The sequence below is a fragment of the Hemicordylus capensis genome, chromosome 4, assembly GCF_027244095.1.
Source record: "Hemicordylus capensis ecotype Gifberg chromosome 4, rHemCap1.1.pri, whole genome shotgun sequence".
NCBI classification, from domain to species: Eukaryota; Metazoa; Chordata; class Lepidosauria; order Squamata; family Cordylidae; genus Hemicordylus; species Hemicordylus capensis.
The window spans coordinates 251,989,664-252,008,850 of NC_069660.1; the positions used below are offsets into that span (position 1 = coordinate 251,989,664).

General features: G+C 40.8%; 1 protein-coding gene across 4 annotated transcripts in view; it reads right to left on the reverse strand.

The window, feature by feature from the left end:
* The window catches only part of TRAPPC8 (trafficking protein particle complex subunit 8), an 86,870-nt gene that overhangs the window by 48,556 nt on the left and 19,127 nt on the right, over nucleotides 1–19,187 (reverse strand). For all 4 annotated transcript variants that reach the window (XM_053245682.1, XM_053245685.1, XM_053245684.1 and 1 more), the window contains 7 exons: nucleotides 16,775–16,864; nucleotides 15,806–15,980; nucleotides 13,229–13,382; nucleotides 10,355–10,445; nucleotides 6,874–7,127; nucleotides 3,794–3,909; nucleotides 2,472–2,622 (listed from right to left, as the gene is read on the reverse strand). In XM_053245682.1, coding sequence (XP_053101657.1) covers nucleotides 2,472–2,622; nucleotides 3,794–3,909; nucleotides 6,874–7,127; nucleotides 10,355–10,445; nucleotides 13,229–13,382; nucleotides 15,806–15,980; nucleotides 16,775–16,864 — 1,031 coding nt within the window. The remainder of the gene's footprint in view (nucleotides 1–2,471; nucleotides 2,623–3,793; nucleotides 3,910–6,873; nucleotides 7,128–10,354; nucleotides 10,446–13,228; nucleotides 13,383–15,805; nucleotides 15,981–16,774; nucleotides 16,865–19,187) is intronic.

Genomic DNA, 19,187 nt, shown 5'->3' on the forward strand with positions numbered 1-19,187 from the left:
GTGGTCCGTCCATAACATTGGGGAAATCACAGGCGTCCCCACCGACAGGACACCACCCTGATCAGAGTAAAAAACCTGACCAGCAACAGGCGTAGGTCCTGACACTGCTTGGGATAGGCCCATAGTTGTCATGGCCGCTATGAACTCCTGCCCCAGGCAAATTGGTCTTGAAATGAACATTGAAGTCCCACACCACCATAACCTAGGAGACTCCAACGCCAAGTCCAAGTCTGTCAGCCCAGTTAGAGACTCTGTTGGGCAACAACAAATTGGTACACCAACAAACATCCCAGTCTGTCCCTCGTCCCCAGATTTTACACACATTTGATATGGTCAGACAATTCAACATGGAACCTGGTAAGGTAGATATTATGTTGTTCTTATACAATACTGCCATTCCACCAGTCACCAGCCTCTCCCAACCAAGCCTCTATGAAACATACCAGGTCAGCCCTTTCATCCACAATCATGGATGATTACACTGACCTGGCATTACAAAGGAAAAAAGTAAGACTCTGTGGGTGGATGGCACTGCTCCCCAAGGCCAAAGAGCTGGCAGGACAGCTGGCAGTGGAAACCATCAGCTATTGATTTCTGATTTCCCTTCCTCTGTTAATGGCCTTGTTGACCTACCAACGTTACTTCATCTATTCCCCACCACCACTGGAATGGCCACCCACAGTCAATACACATGCGCGCACACATGTCCGTCCATCACCCCACCTCCAGACAAGCCTAGACACATGGTAGACTTCACCCAAGACTCAACAATAGAACCTCTCGCAACAGCAGCTTCAGCTTCTTATACAACCATGAGATAACATACTCTGCCCCAGCCCTCAGTCCCACAGCGATGACCCAGCACTGAAGGCCAGCCTCTTTGGCAGCTGGCCGCGCCACCAGCACACCCTCCTTCCTTATGAACTCCAGGAACCCAGAGTCTCTCCTCTCACGAGAGACTCCAAGACAGGGCTGATGTAATTAATGTGCATTTACCAGGCAATCAGGAAAGGAATGTCACAATGCTAACAAAGGCTAACAAAGGCAGAGCAAAAACTGATCTTCTGGCTGTCCAGGCCGGCAAGAGGGGTGGAAGGCTGCAATAAATCGCACAGTCCAGGCTGGGGAGTGGAGCTGGCCTAGTCCAAGCCTCTTACCTTACCCCCTCCAGTCTTCTCTTAGACACCTTTTTCTAAGTATTAATTAAGCACAACCATTAGTGGACAATCTAAAACAGGCCTGCTCAACTTATGCCCCCCAGATGTTTTTGGACTACAACTCCCATAGTCCCCAGCCACAGTGGCCAATAGCCAGGCATTATGGGAGTTGTAGGCAATGTCTGTAGGAGGGCTGAAGCTGAGCAGCCCTGATCTAAAACAAAGTTAAGAGTGTTGAAGAAACTTAAGTGCTCCTAACTTCCCCTAGATAGCTTTTGTAAGATTTAACATCAGCTCACTAAAAATTTCAAATGCAAGAATATTTAGAAGCTTCTTAGTTCACATTTAGGTTGTTACACCCTGCCTCCACATGAAGAAAACAGTGACTAAGGAATGACCAGCCTGGTCTCATCCATCAGGCACAGAATGAGTAGTTGTGAACAGCACTACTTCTGTCTCTACCAATAAAGAGCACTCTGTTACAACTTTTGTCAGGGAAAAGCAAAAGGAAACACCCTCTAGCCTCAGCCAAGTTGTACATATGTATGCATGCAATGGTTTTAATATTACTGCTACTACTACTACTACTGCAATCTTGTGTAAGCTGCCTTTAGAACTATTGGTAAGAGAGACATCAGTCCAAAGAACATTAAAATAAATTTACAATTCTAAAAATTAAGAATTAAGCAAGTTCCTCCTCTCAGAACGAAGCAAGCATTCAGGGGTTCTTTTAAGTAGTTTGAGCAGATATACCAAACATAAAAGCTTTTAAACACTTTTTAATAAGGAAAATTAAAATGTACTACATTTTCAGTTTAAGGATTCAGTCTAAAAATCCAGGCTGCTAACCTTCACATGGTACAATTTTGTTTGTTCCATAACAGTAGCTCTGCTGAATCAGACCAAGGGTCCATTTGGTCCATCATTCCATTTCCCATAGTGAACAATCAGATGCTTGGAGAAAGCCCACAAGCAGGGCAAGCAGCCAACAGTTCACCAGCAAGTGGTATGCATTTGAATCTAGAAGCTCCATTTAGCTGTCAAGCTAAATAGCCATGGACAAACTCCATCCTGCACACATTTGCCTAATTCCCTTTACCCCAGTGACCATCACATCTTGTAATACTAATTTCCAATCATTTGTGGGTAACTGTTAATGTATTCCTGTCCCCTCCACAGCTACATGAGAGAAACAATTTGAATTAGGACATTCACATATTGGATGTTTAGCAAAAATACACACACTTGCAAGTTTGCCAGATAAGAAAAGGAAATTGTATTCATTTTCAAAGAAAGTCATGCTAATACACCAACCAGTGCTCCTGCTGCATAAAGCATTGCTTGATCATTCAAAAAGTCTTTTTTTGCTGTATGATAGCAACTGTATGCCAGTTCATAGTGCTGCACCAAGAAACATAAGTCTGCCATTTTTCTGATCTGAAGTTCTGGTGCTTCTGGAGGATACCTAAAAATATAAGGCAACACACACACACACACACACACACACACACACACACACACACACACACACACACACACAAATATTAGGATCAGCAAGAAACACCACACAGCATTCACAAGAACACAAGAATCAGATCAAAGTCCAGAAACTCCAATCTTCTGCTTCACAATTACTAACTGGATGTCTATGGGCACACAGAACAAAGGCATGATGGCAACCGACATCAATGATTTGTTCCTAGCACCAGTTAATCAGTAGCTTAATCTGCACACAGAAATTCCAGATCATGGCTAAGGACAGACTTCTCCATTCAGCTAAGGAACTGCTTGTTGAGCGTATCAGCTGGTTTCAACATAAACTATGATTTCACATAACGAGTATGAGCCACAGGCTCCTGTGTTCTTTCCTTTCCTATCCATGCAAGGGGAGATAATTTGCAGCTTGTGTTTATGATTCATCTCAAACTGCAATTTGTCACTGCAGTCAAATGTGACAAATCCTGGTTTGACCTAACCACAGTATGGATAAGACAGGATAGCAGAGAGGGAGGAGAAGACACATGGGCTTGAGGCTCATGCTAACAATGTGAAACCACGGTTTAATGTTTTATCTGGACCTGGCCACAGACTAGATATAAAGAGCATTTTAAAAACATCTTTTTGAATACTGCTTTTAGTTTCAATCCTGCTTTACAGGAAGGGGTTTTCCATTATTTATGTTCAATATTAGCACAACTGTTCTCACATCTAAAATAAAGTCACTGAGCAGGATTCCAGACTAAACGAGTCATGACTAACTTAATCTGAATCCTTCAGTATTACTGTAAATCAAAAATGTTTTCTTCAAGTCTTCTTAAGTTCTAAAAAAAATTAAATCAATAGACTGAACCACATGACTTTATTAAAACAAAACAGTGTTATGCTACCCAGCCTTAGACTAACCCAAGACATTTAACAAAGTGAGCTAGATTTAACTTGTGCTTAATTACTACCATTTCAAAGGCAACTGTAGTAGGGACTTAACAGTATGTTATTTAAACAAACTAGCATACATTCAATAATCCCCCACAAAACCATAACTGATGCCCCAAACAAGAAAATATATAGAAACAAGCAAAGTAAAACCTTATAAAAGCAAAAGGTTTTGTATCTTTATGATGAACAGCTCTACTCACAGTAAGCCAGAAGTGCTTTTCAGTTCATTGATGCTTTTCTCTGGAACTTTACTGCCACTAAACCATTTTTTGGTTGCCGAAAACAGTGACCGACTTAGACCTTTCCTGGATATCAACTGAAACACAAGGTGGCAGTAATTATACCATTATTGAACCATAACACTATTTTAAGTTGAAACACAAATAAGTTTTACTCATTCCCTGCCAGCCTTGCAAATTCAAGAACTGAAATGCTCAAATATTTGCCATAACTTTTAGAATACAACTTTTTATTTTCATCACCAGGGCAATACCTTCGAAGGTCTAGTGCAGACATATTGCTTCCCATTTCTAACTACATTTAGAGATCAGGAGCAAGCTGGAGGTTCCAGGTCATCCCCTCCACCACCCCAGCACATGCAAACTCCTCCCACCCTTTGTCTGGGGCAGTGTTTCTCAAACTTTTTGGAGTCAAGGACCGCTAAATTCTTCGTGCAGAGTTTCAAGGACCGCTACATTCTTCATGCGCAGTTTCCCGGACCAGCAGTTAGTAAAGGGGTTGGTTTCAAATCTATCTATCTATCTATCAGACTTCTATACTGCCCCAAACATGCATCTCTGGCCAGTTTAGAATGAAAATAATATAAGCATTAAAATAATTAAATTTGGAATCTTTTGCAAACATGGAATATTAGGGGTTCTTAACCTTGGGTTCCTCAGTTAAACTCCCATAACCCCCAACAACAATGGCATTTGGCCATTATGGCTGGGGATTATGGGAGTAGAAGTCCACCAACATCTGGGTACCCAAGGTTGAGAACCCCTGAATCTAAAAGCCTGGGTGAACAAATTTGTCTGCAGTATGTCTTCAGTATGTGCGGGGTGGGGGTGGAGATGCTTCTGATTACTCAGTGGAGAGGGTATGTTGGGCCATTAGAAAAATTCAAAAGCTACATGGGGCCAATGAAAACAACATACAAGCAAGCCCCACTGATGCAAAAGGGAAACAGCGTTCCCTCTCAAGGCGCCTCGACCACAACAGGCAGCTGGGTTTCAATCAACCAACCTTTGGCTGCAAATAATGAGCATGCAAGAACCAGCAGCCCTTCAAGTGGCGCCCACTGCCATACTTTTTCCTCCATGCCCCCGCACCGCATACAGTTTGAAGCTGTAAAGATAGGGAATAAGATAGCTGTAGGAAGATCTCAGCAGCACATGGAGGCAAGGCACAAGAAGGGTCCCATGCCTCCGTGATACTCTTCCTCTTCCGTGCCATGTGCAAAATTGAGGAAGTAAGTGCCTTGATTTCAGTTGGGGGGGGGGTTGACTCCCAGTCAGGGACCGGCACTCAACCCTTCGGGGAGCGGCAGCGGTCCAGGGACCGGTGGTTGAGAAACACTGGTCTGGGGGCTTTAAAAGGTTACATCTGCATCAGCCTTAACTATGATAAACACTAAGGAGAATTACCACCAAAACCAGGTTTGGAAACTAGGGGGCTGCATAGCAATTGTGATGACGCACAGGCTGTATATGCTACAACCGGTATCTTCCTGTGTTTCTCATAGTGTAATGCAACCCTCGCATATTGTGGTGCTGCACAATGTGCTGCCACCAGTTCTCAAGCAAGAGTTTGATGAACACCACTAATACTTTTATTTTCCTTCCTTTCACAGTCATTTGGATCAAAGCATAGACTCAAGGGCCCAATTTAGATGATCATGAACAAATCACATCTTTGGGCTAGCATGCTCCCCTTTGTGTCCCTTCACATATGAGGAATGAGACTGACAGCTTCCATTTTTCATTGTCAATAACTACAATTTCCTGTTTGACCAAACTTGGGATTCTGTGTTAGTTCTAACTTTGGTTAAACTGTTCTACACACAGAGGAAGAAGAAAGGAGAGTGTGCAAATCAAAGACATGCTGTGACTCACAATAATTTAAAGGCTGGTTTAGGTTATCATCCAAACCCAGCCCAATACATTTAGAGCTTTGTTTGCAATCATGTTTTATTAATACAAAGATGGTGCACAAGTAGTGCAAGCATTTTTTTAAAGGTCTTCCAAGTTGATGTAATTATAGACAGCGTATTGTTGCCACATATACTGCACTCCAGTGCCAGAAGGATTTTTAAAAAAAACAAAAAATGTATTTTTTATAAAACCATGGTATCAAAGTACGAGCAAGGCTTTGAACAGTCAAATATCAAGCACAGGCAATGGCCAAAATCCTAAAGACACCTATCAACTCATACAGTGTTTTCATTGATGAACAGACAGCTTATTTTCCCTTCATACTGTACTTAGCTCTAAGTACTGCTCCCTTGACGTTCTGGAGCAGCTTTTCAAAGACACAAGGAGCTGTTGTACGAAGGGGGGATGGGCACTGCAAAGCCCCAAGATACACATGTAACATTTTACAGGGCCCTTTGGGCCCCAACCAATTCTGCCAACATCAGCATTACCATTTGGAATATTGTATAGTTCACCCATCACATTATCCACATATTTGAATAAATGATGCATTCCTACAAAATTCTAAGGACTTTAAAAGGCTGAAACGCTACTTGCTGTTAGCAGACAACCTGCTTCCCCCACTCTTTCCTTTGTCCAAATTAGGAATTGGAGGCTTGTCATAGGAGCACACTCATATGTAAACAGCCAGTGTACAACCAGTGTTTGTACAACCAGTGTTGCCAAATACTTCTGTTTGCGTTGTGCTTCTGTTAGATCAATCAACTTTACTTTTTTGTTTCAAAAACCTTGTCTGTGAGTCCACTGCTCCTTTCAGGTCCCCCAGTGCTGATATTTGCCTATGTCCAGATTGTGGAACTCTTGTTATGCACACTTGCAAGATTAGCTGCAAAAATCAATTCCCCCAACTTGAGTAAAAGTATAACTACAGTCACAGTAGTTTACATGTGTCTAAGCAAGCACAGTTAACAATGCACTTACTGAACTCTGTGGGACTTATGCTCAAGTAAACAAACACAAGATCAGTCTCTACATTTCTTAGACAGATAGTTTAGATAATGAGCTTTGGACCTAAATTTATTTTGAATAACTAAGTAAGAAACTATTTTAGTAGAAAGACGACTTACTTGGTCATTAAGTTGCCTGATTGTTTTCTCTATATGTGGCAAAAGCCCTCTAAATGTGAACTCCTGTATGAACTGTCGAATTCGATCATGATCTGTGAGCGTCAAGCAGGTGCCATGAGGTGTGCCTGTATTCACCTTCTTCGATTCATGCAGGGATGCATTTGACTTTATATAATCAGTGCCATCAAAACAACCGCTGTCATTAGTGTGATCCAACTGGAGTGGGTGGGTCTTAAAACTATTTGATAAACCATCTAATGAAAAACAAAATTATGTAAGCAATCATGCATTAAACAAAACTTTGATAGGAAGTTCTATTTCTAGGAAACCTTTACCAGGTTGTTATATTATAGTGTGCAGTACTCTATATACAGTACTTCTATTGTCACTCCATTCCAAATTATGTTAGCTGTATACTAAATAATCAACCACTGTGTGGAGTGAAAATATGCTTGCTTATCTATAGACCTACTTTACATTTCCCCATTCTTGATGATCATCATTTTAGGGCACTTCTACTGTAGCTAAGATGGCAAGCAATGCCAAGTGAAAAAAGTACAGAATATGTAGATTTGCAAACATATATTCTGCTAGTTTACAGATGGAAAAGTCATGGAAACTGACAATAAAAGAAAAAACATAGGATACCTAGCTGGCTGCTTCCTGTCAGTCAACCAAATTCCATAGCCACTAGCTGACACATGATGATTCACAAAAGATAAGAGAACAGAGTTGTCATGGCTCTGATTTCAATTTACTGAAATATGCATGTGCAAATCCATCATGTGTCCAACTGGAAGCAAACCTGGAGATTCCAAAGGTGAGAGGAGGGTAGTCTTTTTCCATTTGAAAGCTGGGGTAGCGGGGGGTTACATTCAAGTTCGAATTCTGGTAACAGAGTTCCAACCAGAAAGACTCTCAGCCAGGAAAATCTAAAGGAAATACCAAACTCATTCCTTTGAATGGCCAACTCAGATGGTTGAGTACCTATTAGTTTAGAAGTGAATAAGGTCAATCAAAAATAAAAACACTTAAGGGATTGTTCAGTCATGTAGAAGTTCGTAATTTTTTATTCATTAAAATCCCTAATGACACTGTGAGCTTACAGGAACTAAAGAATGTTCAGGGCCCTTGTCAGAGGTTTCAATTTTTTTAAAAAAGGAAAATGGAGACAAGGTGGAGAGAGTGAATTGGTGCATGCTGTGGAGTTTAAAAAGAACATCCCTGTATAGTACAAGAGAAAAAGGAAAATAAACCTCCCCACCCACCCACCGCCCTGCTCTCTAGAACTACTACCCTCTGCCCATCCACTAGCACTACATAGTAATACAAATTTCAGGTTCAGGGCTGATAGCCACTTGGAGTCCATAGTGCCATACAGTACAGCAAGAGAAGCCCTTAAGGGAAATACAAGCGTCCTTATCACCTTCCCCTCCCTGCAAGGTCCAGCTACCAGGCTTTTGTTCCAGACCAGAACAGGATCACTCTCTTAGGTGATAGGATATACTGCAACTTCTTACTGCAGGCCCCACTTGTTTACTAACAAACACACACATGGTTTTTAAACCAATATGCAAGTTTGTAATTTGTGAAGCAATCAACTATTAAGATGTTGAAAGAAATAAAGACAAAGCAAGTGGAAAGCTACCAATATTTACAATATTATTTCTAGTACGAGCAGCAACATATAGGTGGGGCAATTCGATTTCCCAGCCCCATGTTTTAGACCCTATGTGATGCAGCTTCAGGAGTATATCACTCTGGATAGATAGTCCCCTTTCCCCCAAAAAATCCCTCTAGAAATTTGAAATGATGCTATCTGCCCAGAAACATATGGAAAGACAGGGGGGAAATTAAGCCAGCCATGTATGCATTATCAAAACAAGCTCTGCTCCACAAGATAACTGCAAATTACCTTCAAATTTTGTTCAGATAGCTGAAAAGACAGGAAATTTAGTAGAAAAATATTTTCAAAGTGGTCAAATTTGTAGTTTGATACTTCTTTGTGGTGCAATAATTTGGAGAATAGCACATGGTGATAATTGTGAAGTTTAAGGTCATTCACTATTATTTAGGTTAATTTAAAATTACATATAGATTTCTGATGTTTTAAGACAATAATACTTGCTCATTTCTATTATGAAAGGATTATTATATGCCACTATAACATGTAAGGCTTGAAGTTTTGGCTACTACACAGCTGGGGAAAAATTCTTTTATTTTTTATTAGAGACATTTAATATACCACCCACTTCGAGGACTCCGGGCAGTGCACAACAACATGCAAACAGGCAACTCTAAAAATTACATTACATTAATAATGAGAAATTATTTTAAAAACTATAGTAACTACCAAAGAACAGAAAAATGAACTACAGGGCAAAAGCCTGGTGAAAAATAAAAGTCTTCAACAGTGATTTGATCACTCAAAATGTGCTCTCCAGTAATTAATGGCAATTGTATCTTATGAGCTGAAAAGTGCAGAGGTTGGTTCCTGTACTTGGAAAGCTGCAAGACTTCATTCGTAAAAGGGAAATCATGACAGAAATTCAGAATAATCTCAGATGGTCTGATATGAGCACTTCTGGGAACTGTGGGAGTAGCACTGATCAGCTGACCCCTATGGAACTATGGGTTCCTGTTGAACCTTGGGGGTTCCTTGAATGATCACGGATGCTGCAGCACTTTAACAATTCCTTACAATACTAGCAGTGTATCTGCACAGGACCTAATACTTCCTATTTTTCTAAAAACTCAAAATACTTCATGTATATTACGTTAGTAATCTTTACAAATAACTGTGAAACAGGCCAGTATTATTATTCTTCCCATATTACAAATTGAGGCTCATAGTGGCTTCTGTAAGGTCATCTAATGAGCATGTGGCAGAACGGAGATTCAAACCACCGATTTGCACAGCACAGAATATGCTCTTATTGACACACGATACTGGTGGCCGTCATCCATGGTTTCATGTATTCCCAGACAGATCTTAGAGACCCAGTTCCTTTATCCGCAGTATAACAATAGGCTAAATTTCAACAGTTTTGAGTGGCCGGAAATTACTTCTGATGTCATTTCCAGCTACCATTTTACAGCGCAGAACTATTTTTTTAAAAACCCAGTGATTTTTTGTGAAAATTGGAGGAATTGGGGTTTTTGGAGGGTATTGCTGGAGACCTGGAGAGCAAGACAGAGTACTGTATTTTTCTTATTTATGCTCCCCCCACACTCCATTTTTAGCTGTTTTTGTGTGTACAGGAACCTAACCCCTAGATGAAGTTTTGTTAGTCACAGCTTCCATATTCGTGCCTATAGGCAAGAATGGAACCCCAATAAAAAACAAGGGCTGCCTGTACTAGTTACACTGTTATAACTTGAAAGCAGGGAAATTGGACACAATTAAAATGGGACCCATAGTATTTAAGTAATCAGTGGTTTAATTTTGTTTTGTTTTAAGTCTTTATAAAAAGAAATGTACCTTTGGAATCATTTCCTAATCCATCAAGTGGTATAAAGTAATCAGTACTTTTATTTGAGATTACTGTATATGGGCCATCTTCATAAGGTTCCTGTCCGGATAAAAACAAAACACAAGAGAGAGGTTCAGCTTTCAAACACTGTAACATTTCTGAAACTGCTTTCCAAATATAAGAGAGAAGTAATCGGCAGTAGGGCATCATTTAGCAAGCTGGCAAAATAGTAATGTGTGTTCCTAGAGAGAGTTGTTACAAAAGCCATTTCCCCCACCCCACCTTGCTGCTGCAGTCTCCAGAGAGATAAGAAAAGCTGTTCCTGAGAGTCAAAGGATCCTTGTCAACAACCTGAGATGTGGCACAGGTGGCTGCAGGATGGAGACAGGAATGACCTGAGCAGAAGGTTCCAAGTTCCCTCCTTGGCATTGCCAAGATAGGGCTGAGAGAGATTCCTGCCTGCAACTTTGGAGAAGCCACTGCCCGTCTGCGTAGACAATACTGAGCTAGATGGACCTATGGTCTGACTCAGTATATGGCAGCTCCCTATGTTCCTATGACCTTTGCACTGGTAGAGTGCTAGCCTGAATGCCGCTCTTTATAGTTTGGATTTTACATTTCTAAGCTGCTTTTCTACCATAGTTCTCAAAGTGGTAGACAATACAATTAAAAATACAAGTGATTGATCACAAGACACTGAGATGTCTACAGAACCATGAGGGATACGCACTCCCTGTCCAGTTCCCAGTGTAGGTCATTGACCAAAGTGGCAACAATCCAAAAACCAGATTAAAAGGGATTTGTATTTATGCACAGCTGCCAAGTGCAAAATCCACATGCCTCACCAACAGTTGAAATTACCACAGTGACATACAGGTTCATGGATCTGCATACATTTAAAAAAAACAACAACCCAAAAACCCAATTTAAATAAGCATATGCAGTTTGTTTATCGTAGGATTTTTTCTACCTTCCCTCTCTGAACATAAATCACTCAAGGATACTTACATAGTTAATATAAAATTGGAGTAACATGCTCTAAAGGAACAGCTCCAACCATTCTCAATTAATGCAAGATGTTTATTTTTCTCCCACTTTTTTTTTAACCATCAGAGGTTATATACTTATATATTAAGTATATGGATTCTTTTCCTATCAGACTGTGTTCAATGGTGCCTTCTTGCACCATTCCTTATTCCTGCATTGGTGAATATTATTCTGTGGAAGCTTTTTTAATCCTTTTATTTATTTTAATCAGTGACTTGCATGCAAGCAGGATGATTAAATAATTTAAAGGTTATTTTGGGACTTAGAACTCCAGGCAGCACTGGCATGCCAGCACTAGAGCACAAAGTGTTTCACTCCCTTCCTGCCCCTATAACTGAGCATGCATGAATGCCTGAGTTTGTAGCATGGAGAAGGAGATGTGAATCTGAAGGCAGAGTTAAAAACAACCTAGTATTTGAGGAAGAGCTCCTCCTGGCAATTGAGCTGAGTAAGAAAAATGGGGATCAGGCCACAAGGGGTAAAGACAACTAAAGGCAGACTAATTGAACTGGCATAAGTGATAAAAATAGGAGATTTTCTCTCTTTCAGTGGTGGGGAGCAGAGGATCCAACTACAAGGGAGAGGTTTATGAAGAAAACTATCTTGGAGGCATCAAGGAAATCTTTCTATAAACAGAACAAATATTTTTAATACTTGTAGGGTAAAAAGGCTAACTTGGCCTGGTTACAACATACACAACATAAGGGCATAAGTTGATCCTACTTTGTCAGACTATGGTCCATTTAGTCCAGTATTTTGTTCCCATCAGCAGTCAATATCACAGCTCTGAAAACGCATAAGAACGGTCTTATATTCTTTGTCCCCAGCATCCAGTATCCAGATGCATACTGCCTCACCTAAACAGAACCTCGATGTTCAGTAATCGGTAATAGTTGTCGATTCACCTCTCACTCATAATTTGCCTTATCTGTTCTAAAACCATCTGAACTAGTGGCCATCACTACATCTTGAAGTGCTAGGATTCCAACACCACTTCTGCCTTATATGCAGTTTGTGAAATAAGTCACTTGTATCCATCTAGTTCAGGATGCCATTTCCATCACTAGTCAGATAAATATTTCAGGAATGTTAAAAGCAAGACATGAGCAAACAGTTTACACTCATTTGTCCCCAGCACCTGTATCAGACATACTATGAGAGCAGAAATATACAGTGAGAGCAGAAATATACATACAGAGAGAGCAGAAATATACATAAACCCCCAGAGCCCCCCAAAATCACCACCCCGAGCCACACACAAATCACACACACACACACACACACACACCCAATAACTAGAAAATCGTATCAAACCACAGATACTCAGGTCGCGCTTCGCGGGACCTGCCATAATTTCCCAGTCACGGATAGTTAAAACCATGATTGGGAAACCCATGGTTGATGAGGGATGACTGTATTGCCTCTACGTTTCATTTAGTTATTGGGACAAATAGGAGAGGCTTTTGTGGGTGAAGCTGGGATGAAGCATGTAGGGGCAGCTTTGGATGGGCAGAACTAAGGAAAGATATGGTGTGAGCACACACAACCCTACTTTCTGGAGGCATCAGGCACAACAATTATGCTGTTGTACAAGAAAAGAAAGCAAAGGGAGTTGAATTTTTTCTTCATTCGGCTTTCCCAATTAGGCTTTTAAAAATTGTAAACATGTGACTAGCAGAAATGGAGGAGGGACTTCATACCTTCATGGCCAAATGATTTCATCAGAATATAAGGAGGGGGGGGGGAGAGAGGGAGAGAGAGAGAGAGCGCACACCATAACCTTTAGCACATTATAGGAAAACAGCTGCTGCACTAATATCTTAAATAAAATATACCTGGGTTTGAATACTGTTTTTCTGTAGGTACTGGCTCCAGGGATCAGGAATCTGTTCATCTGTCCCTCGATTAGATCCACGAGAATTTATCTTAAGTAAGTAGCATCCCTGAGTCCCATATCTCTGCTTCATTTCTTCATAAATTGAATCAGCTCTAAAAAGTTGTTAAATATGGCAGGAATATTTTCACATGCTCTTTTTGGCAAGAAATTCTGTTATTTTTATACTTATACGATCTTAATACAGATACATGCTATATATCGAAATTAACAACTACAGCTTAACAATTGACAGAGCATTTGTTTTAGAGAACACACTTCTTGAGGGGAGCACAGAACTCAAATTGAACAGCAGCTAGTGTATGTAGAATAATTATTTATTTCAGACAATCTTTTTAACTAAATCCCCTAAGGTCTACAAATATATTTTAAATTACAAAGCAAGAATGCCTAACCAGACTGCTTTCACAGTTAAGTCATAACCAATCTGTTTTGTGATCCTGATATACAATCTTGCTTAAAAGTTTAAGCGCCTTGCTATATCAGAGCAATTTTCACTTAGTGCAGAATCCTTTGCAAGAATCTAGGCAACTCTAACCAGATAACACTAGGTCGTCCCTCAGAACTACTTATGACTGTTCCTGACTTACACAAACACAAATGGAACGATAAAGTAATGAAGAGGGGGGAAACGTGATAGGAATAAAGATTCCTGTCTTAAGTATAAATGAATTAAAATACAGACAATAGCAGAGGTGTGCAATTCAGATTTTTGGTGTTTCGATTCGGATCCGAATCGAAACACCTCCATTTCATATTTGGGACCGAATCTGACCCAACCGAATCACCCCAGATTTGATTCAGATCCGAATTAATCTGGATAAGAAAAATGGGTCCCAGGGCCAAACGAGTGGGGTGGGATGGTAGTGCCAATGGGTGGAGGCTACCACCCAAATTGCAGAGAGATTGGGCAAAGGGCTGATTTTTAAGTGATTTTAGAAGTTTTCGCGTCTTTAAGGTTTTTCTCCATAAGGAACAACTGAGGTTTCAGCAGCCCCATAACTCCACTTGGGGGGCGCTAGTGTGGCCCAGAGCGAGTGGAGGTATAGTGCACAGAGGGTGCCAGCCACCCCCATGGGCTTCTAACCCATGGGGTACAGGTTTCTGTTGTTTCTGAGGTGTTCTGAGTGTAGATTCTCTAGTAGCAATCTACACTCAGAACACCTACACTCAGAACACCTCAGAATCAACATAAAGCACCCCCTTGCACAAATGGAACAAGCTGCTGCCAGCATTTTGTATAGCCACCTATTTTGTGAAATTTTCTAATGAAGGACAAGTCTATCAGAGGGCTACAGACCACCTCCAGCCTAAGAGGCAAGATGCTTCTAAATACCAGTTGCAGGGGAGCAACAAAAAGAGAGATGGCATGCCCTCAGCTCTTGCTTGTGGGCTTCCCAGAGGCATCTGGTGGGCCACTGTGTGAAACAAGATGATGGACTAGATAGGCCTTGGGTCTGATCCAGCTGGGCTGTTCTGATTCCTGGCTCCATTAGAACAGAAGAATATAAAGTTGTTTCCTAAGGTTGCTACTGTAAATTGAGGTTAACTTAAAAGGAAGAGAGCTGGTCTTCTGGTACCAAGCATGACTTGTCCCATTAGCTAAGCAGGGTCTACCCTGGCTACATATAAATGGGAGACTTGATATGTGAGCACTAAGATATTCCCCTAAGGAGATGGAGCTGCTCTGGGAAGAGGAGAAGGTTCCAAGTAGCCTCCCTGGCATCTCCAAGATAGGGCTGAGAGATTCCTGCCTGCAACTTTGGAGAAGCCGCTGCCAGTCTGTGTAGACAATACTGAACTAGATGGACCTATGGTCTGATTCAGTATATGGCAGCTTTCTGTGTTCCTACGGAGTACCTATTTTCACATGGATACAAAGAGTTACCTCATTTATGTTGCTTATATCATGATGTTCCCTGTTTAGAAACCCAGTACTTAATGGTAGTCAACAGTAACAAGGTCCAATTTTCCAAACAACGAAACAAGAAAACCTCACCCTATTGTATACAATATTAACTGAAATGACTGAATGAACCTTTGCAGGCTTTTGCAACTGCGTCAGCACCGGTACCTCCCAATTGCTTCACTGGTGGAGCTCATTAATAGGTCTGGAAAACTAACAGCCTGATTCTAAAGAAGAAAACTAAGCTTTTAAAAATATAATCTGTTCTTAACATAAGCCAGAGAGGTTTTGCTCTTCATCTTGGGATGCCCAAGTCCATGTCTGATTTAACTTAACACATTTACTTAAATTAGGCCTCTCTTTCAAGATGCTTAAGGGAGCACAATCCTACATGACTGATGTCTGCTACAACAAACTTGTATAAACAAGTTACACTGGGTAACCACATTTTGGGCTGACAGAAATGAACGGACAAACCCACAGATGCAGTTCCAGTTGGTTTCTACTGAATCACCTGAAACTGCATACACTGACAGGACTAACAAATACAGAATCAGCATTTGAGAAACTTTATATAAATCTCAGTGACATCCCTTGTGCAACCCTACTCACCTTTGTTCCTCTCCTACACTCACATCATGCAGTAACACATAATATTTGAGTGTGTTGGGAATAAACCATTTTGGATAAGAATATTCATTACTATGTTGAATCCGATGTTGCTCTTGTGATAACTTTAAAAACTGTTCCACAGGTTCAGGTTCACTAGATGACACAACAAGCATACCTGAACTGACATTAAGGACAAGTCACAAGTATACATGTTAACTAAGGGCCGATGCATAAACTGTACCCAAGTACTCTTCCAAGAGTAACTGCAGAGTTTATTTCCATATAGCAATAAACTTCTAAGCCATAACTAGAAATTATTCACTTAAAAGTTAATAAGCTCAGATAATTGCATTCTATCCCCACTGTAGCACTTAACACAAGACAAATTCAGCAAAAATGCAGTGTCAGGTAAACCATATCAGCTCATGCAACTGTTCACTATACAAGTCAGTTTTTGGAGCAGGTTCTTTCTCCAAAACAACTGGCTTAATTCAACAGCAGAAAATAGCACCTGTAAAGATGTGAAGGGCTTCTATATACAATTGAAAGCATGCTGATGAGGAAAAAACAGATTTCTCAACTTAGCACTACATATTGTGTAAGATAACCAAAATTAGTATTCATTATTTTTTATTATTTTCATTATTTTTAGCCATTTGAATAAGAGGTCAGATACTGATAAAAATACATATTAATAGACCAATGTGAGGCTTTGAATAAAGCAAACACCTGCAGCAATGTTTGTCAAATACTAAGCATCAAATAATCAGGAATTTTCCAGTATATTCAAAAAGCTTTAAAAACAAACCAAATAACCTGACGAAAACTTTGGAATAACAGTTTTGTTTAAAACGCCAAGTAATTGCAATAGATTACTAGACTGGCATATTTTGGAAAGAAAAAAAGCTGCAGCACCACCTTGCACCTTGTACAAAACTCCCACATAACAGATTTTTGTTTAAAGGATACAGGCTACATAGTGGTTTAGAAATTCATGATCTGATGCTGGCATTGACTGAAGAAGGCTCTCTCGATAAGCCTCAAACCACGGAGTAGTAGCTAAAATAAATTGAACAAATATAACAGAAACCTTTAAAGTTAAGAAAATTGTCATAAACACTTTTCTGCTGATTGCCTACCTGCAAGAGAAGTAATATCAACAGTAATATCAATTAATTAGTCTTGATTAGTTTTGCAGTATGATGAGTTCTAAATTAGACGGAACTATTTCTACAGAAGACAGCAATCCACAGAAAAAGGAAAAAACAAGTTGTTCACCTGTAACTTTTGGTCCTTTGGTGATCAGGTATCATTCACAACATGGGCTTTGCACCTGTGCAACAGTCCCAGCAGAAGGATTTCAATTTCCTCATGGCATTCTGAAGCTCTGCCCTTCGCATGAAGAACTATCTTATGCGGCAGAGCACTTTCCAACTCAGTTCCTGAATGGCTGCTGTGCAGAAAGTACTTCATGAAACAAAACATGTAAATGTGGCAGGCGAGAAGCGGAGAGGCTGAGTGGGTGTTGTGAATTATACTGGATCACCAAAAGATCAAAAGTTACAGGTAAGAAACTTGTTTCTCTTAGTGGTGAACTAGTATCCTTTACAACGCGGGCGATTAACAAGTACCCCCAAAAAGGAGGAATTACAAAGGAGGAATCCCCCAAATGAGGAGGAATTACAGAATACCCCCCGGGGGGGGTATTCCAGGGAAAGGGGTAAGCGAATTAAGTTGTATGGCATAGCCAGTGGAGATAGCATCTAGCGTTGTAAGTAGTAGGATGCCAGGTGGTGAAGAAAGGGGTGAGATTGATGCGAACAGAAGTTCCAATAGGCAGGGGGACTGGAGAGTCAAATACTCTGCTTGGATTGGTCCTTGGTTGATGTTCTTTGCTGATGACATTGCCTTTGCAGGAAGGAAGCATTTTGCATGTTTTGAAAAGATTTCCTGAAGTCTCTGTGGTTGGTACAGCCATATTGGTAACATGGTTTTTCAAACCTCCTAAACTTCTAAGCAGAAAATGTGAAGGTTTTAGCAGTAAACTTTCTTCATGCACTCCATGGCCTCATCCATTTGGGAACTAAACAGAACATTCCCATCAAAGGAGAGGTTTTCAATTTTATCTTGCATGTCTTGTTGTAAGGAGAAAGAAGCTAGCCTCATATGCCACCTTAAGGAAATGGCACTAGTCAATGTGCAAGATTCAGTTTCCATAAAATGCTTCACAGTGCTAAGATTCTGGCGCATGATGTCTGCAGACTTAGCCAGCATTTCTCTGAACTATTTTGGAGACTCGGGAGCATATGAGGTCATCTTTGAAACCCTCCCAGAAAGAATAGTGGTACTTGACCATGCAGACCATATAATTGACTATCTTCATAGCCAAATGAAGAAGAATAGACCTTCTGGCCAGAGTCCAACTTTCTGCTCTCTTTGTAGACAGGAGCAGAGTGCTTCCGGACTAATCTAATCGCACAATCTAAAACTAGGGAGTTCGGTAGAGAATGCTTAAAGAGAAATTTGCAGTCACTCTCCTGGATATGGTAAAAATTCTCTAGACACTAGGAGGCAGAAGAGGCGGAAGATGGGCTTCCCACACCAACTTAGCAGAGTGGATAAGCACTGGTAGCATAGGAAGTGCTGCAGGGCGAGATGCTGTGATAGAAACCACCATATCATAGACTGGTTCCTTGACTTCTTGGACAGGAGACTTTAGTTCCAAGCCAAGGACTTCTGCAATCTCTGCAATCTGAATCCGATAGATTTAGTTTCCTCAGTGGGAGAGTTGGATGGTTTATTGGGGATGTTGTCATCCGGAGAGGGGTTGGATAGGTTTTCAGTAAGCATGGAATCATCATCAGATTCCGATTGAAGAAGTGTAGTCATCAGGAGAAGCTTGTCTGTCTGGCAAGGGAGCTATCTTTAGGGGGCTCATTGGAGAAGCAGGTCATTTATCCGGAGAAACCAGGTAAGCCAGTTCAATGGGTCTTGGCACAGCAGACTATGGTATAGGATGCTGTGGGACAAATAGTCACGGTGCTGGACTGACAGCGATGCAGATGGTCAATGAACGTTTACTGCTGGAGGATTAGAGCATACTGTGATGCCCAAACTCGTGGCTGTCTATGTCAACGCTGAAGATAAAGACAATGTATTTTGGCGACTGACCATCAATGTCATATCTTCATCTCGGTGTTTTCGTTTCTGATGCCTGTGATGGCCATGCTTTGAACATCTTTGGGTTTTTTGAAGGTGGCTTTATTGGAAACACCTGAGGCAGCTTTTGCAGTCAAGCCTGACTTCGATACTGTCGATGTCGACAGTGCAGACGATAGTGGGGATCATGACATTGGGATCGGCGGGCGTAAGGCATGCTCAT